Source organism: Chaetura pelagica, unplaced genomic scaffold (genome assembly GCF_000747805.2).
Source record: "Chaetura pelagica isolate M959 unplaced genomic scaffold, ChaPel_1.0 scaffold472, whole genome shotgun sequence".
NCBI lineage: Eukaryota > Metazoa > Chordata > Aves > Apodiformes > Apodidae > Chaetura > Chaetura pelagica.
The window spans coordinates 1272214-1283000 of record NW_009952566.1 but is presented as its reverse complement, the minus strand read 5'-3'; the positions used below and the strand labels follow the sequence as shown (position 1 = coordinate 1283000).

General features: G+C 38.1%; 1 protein-coding gene across 1 annotated transcript in view; it reads right to left on the bottom strand.

Moving 5' to 3' along the window:
* Positions 1-8022, bottom strand: part of AFTPH (aftiphilin) — a 34769-nt gene extending 26747 nt beyond the window's left edge. Inside the window, exon 1 of the mRNA XM_009993440.1 lies at positions 6307-8022. Coding sequence (XP_009991742.1) covers positions 6307-8022 — 1716 coding nt within the window. The remainder of the gene's footprint in view (positions 1-6306) is intronic.
* Between the last annotated feature and the right edge of the window lie 2765 nt (positions 8023-10787).

The following is a 10787-nucleotide window of genomic DNA, read 5'->3' as shown; positions in this document are numbered from 1 at the left end:
AGGGAAAGAAATAAAGTCCATATGGACACAATCAGCTTCTAGTCAGAATTCAGAAGTTGAGTGAAGGCTCTCAAAAAACGGCAGAACAATGCTCAGTGGTCAGAAGCCAAGAAAAAAACAACAATAATTAACCCGACAGATTTTATTTATTTTAAATCATGAACCCACTGCTCTAGAGAGTGCCTAACATAGGTATTTACCACCATTTTAACAACATGCAGCAGAGGTTAAATGAAACTCCTTTTGCTGGGTTTTCTAACAACCAAACCGTATTTTCCAGCAACACCTTTGCCTGTGAAGACACCATATGCTCCTGTACCTTCACCACATGTGATGGCTTGGCTTTTCTGTTTGGTTGTTTTTTTTATTATTTCCTCTAAGAACTAAACTACATGACAATGCTGTCAGTTAACACAGGGGAGCTGAGAAACTGATTTTAATGAATGCAACTCACTCACTATGGGGAAGAGAGGGTCTCAGAATCTTTTGGGCTCAAGAATGAACAAACAGATCTGAACAGTTAATTAAATGTACATGAACAAATCACTAAATTCCTAATTAAAGGCGAGCAGTTTTTTCCTTTGGAAAGTTTTATGGACCACTTAAACTAAGAATCAGTTTGCCCTCCACACAGCAACAATTTATTCCTTTCTCTGATGTGCAAACTCTACTTGGCAACCAGAGCACCTTCCCAGCAGCAACGGGGGAAAAGTCGCAGGCAGAAAAACTCCTGAGAAAACAGAAGAAATAAAGCTACACTAGTTTAATTTCTCATGATCCAAATATGATGGCTTTTCTTCCTCCCCCCTAAAAAAAAAAAAAGTTATGTTTCAGATGGTGAATTACGTGTCTTAGGGGGAAGAAATCGTTTCATTTTTATTCCTACAAGTAATTCATAATGGAAACACTGGTCCTAAATTGATATTTCCAATTCAGCAAGAGGATGCTACGTAGTTATGCCATCAAGTATGATGCCACAAGAGCTAAAAATCCTCACCGATGAGACATTAAATTACTGTAAAATTTTTGCTCTTAAAGAGCTAGAAGAAGGCAGTAATAGTTCCAAATATTCCCCCCAAACATTTCTGAAGAGTAACTGTAAAGATCTTGAGCTCAGCTGCAAAGCAAATCTGAAAATTTAGTGGCTTGAGAAAGAAGATGACAACTTCTATGGTCTTTTCACTGCCTGATACGACAGTTACAAACCATAGGGAACTCCACTGTAGAAATGTGAAGCTGTCTCCCTCCATCCTGCTGGAAGGCAAGCACATTTTTTTCCTGCCTCAGTTGAAAAAAAATGTATGAAATCTTGCATCTTCCATATAATCAAAGTGAGGTTTAATAGTTATTTATCTAGACTACATAAAACTTACTTCCCATTTCTGCCTGTCCTGTTATTATTATCTAGTGGTGTTGTACTACACTTTCAGCCAGGCTCTAAGAGGAAGTAGATAAAGCTTATATGTATAAAATGGAAAATAATTTTGTTCTGTGATACAAAACCAGAAATGCTAAAACAACCACCTTTCAAATTGTTTTCTTTTGTAAAATCCCCTTAGCCAGCCTGTTCTGAAATACAGCAATAATGGGCTACTTTTAATGGTCTGTTAAGCAGCTGCAAATATTTAAAACCTGTGGTATGGACTTTAAAAAAAAGGCCCAGCCCTTTCCAAATAGCTACAACTGCAAATGATTACACAACTGTCTGAATTTAATTTATCCAACACTATCTTAATTTATCTTAATGAACTGGGAGGCTAAAGTCTTTATGGTTATAATTACTTTTTTCCAAGAAGATGACTTCACTGCCCAAGACAAAGTGCTCTCTAAGCAACAAGTGATCCAGGGCTTTCTTTGTCTTGATGCATACTTGTGGCTTAGTAACTGTATATCACTCACGCTGTCTGATTAATCTGAAGAGGTAGAGCCTGTGAGCACAGGCTCTCTAATAAGCAGAGGATCTCAAAACCCACTTGGAGGGCTGTTCAAGTTTCCCTTCCTCCCCTTTCAGGACCCGTTGACTCTCAGCAAAATCAGGTAAAGAGTTTTGGCCTTCCAAGCAAGCCATTATTCATCTCCTCGTCTAGAGATGCCAATACTCCTTGAACACAGCTAGGCACAGACCTATTACCCACCCACATAATTACCATAGGTAATAACTGCTCTTATGCTTTTACTGCCTAAGTCCTGAATATATCCTTAACACACAATACAGCTTAGTAACCCCCTCAACTGACTCATGTCCAACATTATCTCATGGAGAAAGCTGTGCTGTGAGCCTTATATTCCTTATAAAAATAACTTAGTAGTGTGTTATGTGATCACATAAGGGGGATTAATGCATATGACACAGTGCAGGTTTGCTCAAAACTTGTTAGATCAACCAATTCACCCACCTACTATATCCTAAATTAATTTTAATGAACACAAAGGTACATTTAGCCTGAAGAAGAGAAGGCTCCAGGGAGACATTAGAGCAGCCTTCTAGGAGGGGCCACAGGAAAGCTGGGAAGGGACTGGACAAGAAGGAATGGTTTTAAGTTGAAAGAGGAAAAAGGTCTTGACTGAGAGGGTGGTGAGACAATGGAACAGGTTGCCCAGGGAAGTTGTGGCTGTCCCAAACCTGGAAGTGTTCAAGGCCAGGCTGGATGGGGCTTGGAGTAACCTGGTCTAGCTGGAGGTGTCCCTGCCTATGGCAGGGGGTTGGAACTAGTTGATCTTTCAGGTGCCTTCCAACCCAAACCATTCTATGATTCTATGATTTCATATAAAAGCCTGCAACTACACCAAAACCAAATATTACATATTTTTCAGCTGAAGACAGACATTAAATGGCTAAAGAATATGGTAGTATTAATATGGGTTCAAATTACACTGTGTCCATCAGCCTCAGAAACTGAAACTTTTTCCTAAGGGATTATAAATTCTTCGAGTAATTCTAACAGGATCATATACCATGCCTGTATTCTTCTCCCCACAACCCTACTAGATAGAAAAGGTAAGCATGTTACAAACCCAACATTTTAGATTGTGTGTAGGATTCAGAAAGCCTAAGACCAAAGTCAAAGGAGAAAGGACATAATGATCTTTTTGCCACTACGTCACTATAAGAGGTCATTTTTGTGACCCTTTCACCCTTACAAGATACAGAATGTAAAAGTAGTAAGAAAAACTGGATTAATCAGTTGAATTCAAGCAAAGTCTAATTTTTAATTAAATATTATACCAAATTCAGAATCTCTAAAATAGATTTCCTGACATATACCTTACAATCAAGGCCATATGCAGAAAGCACAACATTTTGCTGCTGCCTCCACATCCAGAAAACACAAACTGAGGAAACAAAGGAAACTATGCAGACACCATTGGCAAAGCAACTTGAGCTACTGATAAATAACTTCCCTTTCATGCAGTAATCTGGGTGAATGAAAACTGCTGTATACATAATTTCCACATTTAAATAGTAATGCTCCTAGCTAAGTATTCAAAAGCAGAAAGCTGAAAAGTAAAGAATTACATTAAAGTCTTTCTGCTTATGCACTGTCCAAAATTATTTCACCACCACATTAGTGACTCTCCTAGCCTCAATATTACAGATCAAGTGTATACAGTATCTTGTAAATGATCCCAGTCTACCCTTAGCCTAAGCCAAAGTCTCGATTTTCACATCCATCTCAAATGTCTAACATGCACAGTATTTCTCCCTTGTGGAGCCCGCTCCCTTTAAGTTTCTACAGCAAGTGTTTTTAGAACTGTCAGCAATAGATTGATCCAACTGATCTACTCTTCCCTGTCCTCCTTTGGAAGGGTATTAAAAAAATGTGTTCTCTCACCTCTCCCTAGCTTTATCTTGCATGAAAGTGCTCCTGTTTTTGCACCAAATGACTCCAGAACTCAACTTTATATATGGGAAACAGATAATCAGCAAATACTCTAAAATGCTGTATTTTGTGGTTTGACCTCAATGACATCTTAGGTGAAAGTAAGGAAACTGATCAAGATGTGAGATTAATTTTACAGAGATTTCACACTTGAAGTACTGGGACTCTATGCTGGCTCGTGTTGACTCATCTAATCTTAATGTTTCTAATTACAACTTACTAAACTGTGGCTCAATGGATTAAAAACATAATTGCTACTTAAGAATAAAATAAAGCCTTTAAAAAGTATATAAAGGTTTCAACAGATACTTCTAAAACTTAAAGCACTATAAGCATACGAAATAATTTTTGAAAATGTGTAACTATTGTTTTAGGAAGTAACTGAGAAAAAAAAATAGCAACAGTCATTGCAAGCTAAGGGAACTATTTCAACAGAGAAAGCATTTCCAGCTCAACTTCCTCTACAGCTTGTGTAAAACATTCTCTAAGTTGTACTTCCTCACCGGCAGGGGAGGCAGAACATCACTTTATATGCAGTCACAACTGGCTGTAGTACAAAGAGAAGGAATGAAAAAAAATATTTAATGTTAAAACTTCCTTTATAATCTAACCAAACTACCATATGACTTCATGACAGATCACCAAAGAACTTCCACTGTAACTTGACTTTTTATCTTTTGCTATAGCAGACTTGGGGAGGGGGAAAAATTACAGAACCTCTAAAGGTTCTGCTTCTATAAACATCTACATTCAGAACCATTTTCTATTGAAACTCCATCATAAAATTATGGAAAATTTTAAGTAAAAAGAAATGTTTAAAACCTTCAGACTATTCCTTCATAGCTTGATTAACTAGAAAAATTTATGGTTTATTAGAATCCTCTCTCCACTCCGTCTCTTTGTCATATTCTGGACAGTCTTTCAAGTGGCAACAGGAACAATTTAGATTAATTGCACTTATGATGTTAGCGCTCTCTGATTTTATGGGCAAATGACCAACCAAAGGGGTAACAACAGATCTGTGCTTTCAACTTGAGAAATGGACCTGCACACCCAGATGACAATGAGCAAGGTTTTGCACAAGCACAAAAATCCACCTTCAGGTTCATCTGCGAATATGTTTTTGGCTTGTGAAGCCACTTCGAAATTTGGTGTGTCAGTCACTGCACAAAACAGCAAGAAGGAAGTGTCAGAACTGAGGCTCACACCTTTTAATATGACAAGAAATCAGCACTCACTCCCAAAAGCTCCATTCCATTTGCTGATGCTTGCAAAACTCTGGCTGGCTCAACCTTTTTCTGAAAAGCCATTTACACCATTTAATCTGTCACTGGTAGGAAACGCAAAGAGGCGGGGCTGTCACCAAAACTAAGCAAGGTCCTAGAAGCAGGGACTTACCTCATTTCCTTTGACTGCCAAAGAAAATCCAAACCTTTTAGGCACATATTACCATTAACACACTTTAATGCTGGTGTTGCTGCATGCTTCAAAAAGGCAGAGCATATTCTGAACTACTCACATGGGATGACATGATTAAAAAGTATTGGAGAGAATTTTACACTCAAATTGTTGTTCTGAATTTCGTAAACGTAATATTAAAAAATTATCTACATATAAACAGGCACAGATCTCAAAGATGACTGGTGAAAGACCCAGGAAGGAATCAGTTAGGAATTAATACATAATATTAGGGGGTGGGTGTAAGAAATAACCCTATCAACTTCAGCCTCCACAAAACTCCTAATTAGAAATAACAGCAGCTTTAAGGAGTCATCAGTCCTGTATTTATGATGTTGCTATATTGTGGAGCTTCCCACAACTGATGTACAACAGAGGCTTATTTAAAAATAACTTTTCAGTAATTAGCTTCCCAGGAGTTGGAATACTGGTGACAGAACTCCATAGGTCATATTATATCATGCTCTCTGCTTTAAGCAAATGAGTCTTGCTATTTGCAAATCAAGACATCATTTAAAATCAGATTTTGAAAACATGATAAAGAATGGTGGTGAAAAATTTGGGGGAACCAGTAATGTCAGCTTCCAGTCACACTACTGGTTTATGAAAAAGCAACCAGAGTGCCTCTCCAAAAGGCAGTAAACTGTGAAGTACAGGAAGAACTCTCACAGGCTCTGAAATGTTTATGATGGCTTATTCCTTTGATCAGTTTATGTAAAGGACCACATATAATTGTCAAAATAAATGCATAGATTCTAGCATACCTAATTTTTCTGTAGGAAGTATCAGTGCAAGATACAAACACAGCATACAATTTCATACCAGCCTGTCTCAACCACAAAATTAAATCTCTCCCACAAAACAAACAAGGACTATTCAAACATTTGTTATATGCAGAAGCAGAAACCAGGAAGACCTGTATGCACAAGTGCAGAACAACACTGAACAAAATCAAGAACACCCTTACCTGAACTGAAGGTGTTGGCTCTTGAGATTGCTTACTGGTAGTTCCTTCGGAAGATGCTAAAGCAAAACTGCCAGCCTTGTGTAAAAGTGGATCACCAGTCCTGGCAGATGCATCTGTCCTATGTGACTGCCATGTCTCTTTTCTGTGATGAGATTCACCAGCTTCCTCATCTCCAAAGGCAGCCCAAGAACAGCTGTCTTTTTGTTCATCTTCAAAAGCATTCCAGTCTGTATTCTGGTTACAGCCTGCTGAACTGAAGTCTGTAAAGTCAGAGTCCTGAAAAGCAACACTCTCATCTTGAGGTTTTGGCACTGAATCAAAGTCTCCAAATTCACTATCATCACCCTTTTCTGCTTCAGTAGTATGCTGGAAGTCAAAGTCTGAAGTTTTACTGCTATCACATTCTAAAGTGTCAGCAGTCTGATTTGGTTCAGCTTGATCCAATCTTGCTGGCTGCTGAAAAACAGTACTTGTGTCCCTGAATTCACCAAATTCATCATTAGGTTCACTAATATGTGTGGGCTGTTTGGCAGTTCCTTCTAAAGCCAGAGCATTTATTGATTCTTGAGCATTAGCAGAGCTGGTAGACGCACTGCAGACTGCACCAAAATCAGCAAAATCATCATCGTGTGTGTTACTACAAGCTGCACCTTCAGTAATACTTGCACCATTCTTAAGATTTTCAGAATCACTTATTTTTTCTCCTGCAGAATCACCACTTTGGCTTTGGATCTTCTCAACCCTGATGTCCTCTGTTCCCAAAAAGTCATCAGGCCTAGCAAAATCTTTGCCATTTTCTGTGCCATGCTGTCTTCTCCTCCCATTGCATTCGCTATTTTCAGTAGTGCATATTGAACTTCCAGTTGTTTGAGACATACTAGAAATTGGAAACTCATTATCTTCCAGTGCTGAGGAACCCTGCTCACATCTAATTTCTGAAATGCAAACCTCTTCTTCAGTACAAGTTGCTCTGTTTATTCTGTTGTTCTTCTGAATGCTCAGAGAGTCTCTTTCATTAAGAACAATGCATATTGTAGGTGCTGTTCCCTCTAAAGAGATTGGGGTTTTGCTTGAGAATGCAGCAAAATTTGCAAAATCTTCACCTGAGCTAGGCATTGAATCACTGATACTGTCTAGATTTTCTGTTCCCTGAGGATTCACAGGGTCTGATGCTGCAAATCCATTTGTTAGAATCTCTAGACATGGAAGTTTCTCACCATTACAAGCATCTATTTGCTTGTCCTGGCTCTCGACTGCTGTATCAGTTCTATTGACATGAGAAGAAAAACCCTCAGATTTCCCAGTGTTGTCTCTTTTTTCCCATCTTTTGCTTACATCTTCTAAATCAGTACCTGAAGTTCTAAACTTAGATTTTTCTTTGCTGGTACTAGTAGCAGACATATCAGAAAGTTCCTTAGTAAGAATAGGCCGCTCTGCAAGGCAGTCTTTATCTTTAACATTTTTAAGGGATGTGAAAGCTGCAATGTTAGATACATTGTCAGAATAGTCATGAAGTGGGAGGAAATGATTTGTGGGTATAAACTCTTCCTTTGGATGACTGTAGTCTGGTGTATCAAAATCAGAAAAAGCTACACCAGTAGTGCTTACACCAGAAAATCCTCCAAATTCTCCAAATTCATCTTCATCATCATCAGCAGCTCCATTGTCTAGTGGTGGAGGAGATGAGGAGTACATGCGAATAATATCTGGTTCCATTGTTTAGTTTCACTTCAAATTTAGTGTATTTCTATAAGAAAGGAAAAAAGTTCATTACAATTTGGCTAACATTTGTCATCTTTCATATTTTTTATGTTTACTATTTCACATTATTTTAGAAGTGTGTGTACAGATTAACATCTGTATTAGATATGAGAAAGGAACATTCCCCAAACCTATTTTCTAAGCAATCATTTTGTTTCAGAATCAAATATTTTTGTAAACTCTTCTGCAAAATTATTTTAGAACCTATCTACTGGATATAGGTCAAGCTTCTTGTGAAGCACTCCATGATCATATTCGCAGCAGACAGTGCTGAAATGTCAGAATACGAACCACATTTGTCTTGAGCTGTTGCGCAACACATCAGCACAATTAATTGAGTTTTAACCCATCAGTTCTCTACTTCCCATCACTAGTAATTTGTAAAACAGCCAATGACTCTGGGCTGTCTTTTCCCACACTCATCAGTACACTCAGCTAACCGTGCAAAAGAAATTAAGCCACTTGATGGACTATGCCTCAATAGTCATGTATTTAAGGCATCCTCTGATGGTGGCTCTGAAGATTTTGTAAGCTTCTTTGAACTTTGAAAAAGTGAAGAAGTGGAGGTGGAACTGCTGTTATAACCACTAGCTATGCTGCTCCACTGCCCTACTGTTTAAATTTCTTCCTACCAGTTCACAGGTTTCTGCTAAGTCTCCCTGTTCTTTGGATTTCATAACTTCAAGCCAACAAGTGCTGTCTCCACGGCTGCTGCTGCCAGCCTGCTTCTGTCTTACCAGCTGCCAGTTGGGAAATGCCATTATGAACACCAGCAAAGCCTAGAGCAAAACAAACCTCTCCATCAAAGTTTACTCTCGAAAGCAGAAGAGAGCAGGACTATCCATAAAATATTTAAACACAAATCACTAAATCAGAGGGAAAAAAATGAAAGTATTCCCATGGCCTAGATAGAAACAGACAAAGGACTCCATCTTAACACTGCAAACCATATATTAACAAGCAAGGTACCGATGGAGAATTTTGTTTCCTAAAGAGTGATCTTGATTTTTTTTTTCAGTATTGTGCATAATTAATGAATCAATAACCACTACTATTTATAGATTCACTATTGTGCACATAATTTAACCAGTTCACACCATAGAGCTCTTAAAGTGAAAGCTACAACCAAGCTACTTCCATTTCATATGACATTTGTCCTAAATTATAACATACTAAGCGTTATCTACAGAAAAGGATTGAAAACTACCTAAACATATTAGCAAATACTTTAATTTCTAACTGCCAGAGAAAGTGCAGACCTCACAATACTAGTTCTGAAACATAGATAAAATGTGACCCTTAATTCCAACATCTTTAGCTAATGACTGTACATGCACCTTAACAACAGCACACAAAGGCGTAACAACAATAAATGAAGCTCTGTGGTTCTTCAAGCACAACACACCACAGCACTTGAGCCAAACAACTCTTGGTATTTGCCAGCAAAGTCTGGTATCTTTAAGGTGACTAACATACCTACAATTTTTAAAGGGTATTTTGCAATTACAGAAGAACATCATGCTTATCAGATGAAACCATGAAGTAATCTGTAACATCACATGCAAACTGAAGATAACTGCAAATACATTTTGTTTATAATAAAGAATGACTTGTCATCAGGCTCCCACATAGGCTTACTCAGCACCAGCTGCTTATCAAGGTATTTGGGAGAAGAGCTTCACTCTTATCTCAGACACCACATCTCTCAAGAGCACTCTCTCCAAAATCAAGGGCAACCACTGTTCCATATCATACATGAATATAAAAGATCCTTTTCAAGATGTCTGCGGGGTGTGACACTGAGTTCCCACTGAGATTACTCTAACCTGTTTGCCTTCCAAGCTTCTGGGTTTTCAATCCAGTGTTAGCATTTCTTTGTAACTATCAGAGCAGCCATTCCTTCTTTACATCCAAATTCACAAAATCTACTCTGGTCAACCACCAACACCAAGATTAAGCACCCAGTATATGCAGACTACAATTAGTAGTTTACTGCAGAGGAAGATCCATATGCTACACACAAAGATACACGCTGGTAGATGGAAGTGCTGTTTGTTCTTTTGTAGAAAACAGACTGGTTAGGTAAATATTGGTACATATTATCTATACTCATCTCAAGACACCTTATCTTGGGGACAGCACTATTTAAAGCTAGAGGGGAGTTGCTTCAGGAGTGAATGGCATTTTGCCTGGAATTCGCTACTCCTAGGGTCAAGAATCAGTAGCTTTTAGTAACACATTGACATTTAGAAGAAAGAACAGAAAAAACTGCATCAAACAGGAGGGGACTCACCCCTCACCCTAATTCCTGGAAAAGGGACAGGATTTCTTTTTTATTATTCAAAAAAAGAAACCAAAAGGAGTGGGTTTATTAGGTTGTAACAAATCATTCCTTGTAACTAAGTTTGCATTTCTGAGTCTCCAGTTCAATCCCAGTAGACAATGGCATAAATTTACTACTAAATCTCCTGAGATTTAACAAGAATTGCTACACCTATTTGGAAAATTCAGATGAAATGGTATTTATCACCTTACCCCAAGCAACAAAAGTGGAAGACACTGTAAAAGGCAAAAAAAAAGTTCTTGAAACAAACAAACAAAATCCTCAACACTATTTTAAGGACAACAGTGACTGGGTATAAACCTTCATCATCCCTGAAGAAAAAGGATCTTGAACAGTAATAATGAAATGGCTGTAAAGAAGGAAGGTGAAAACAAGA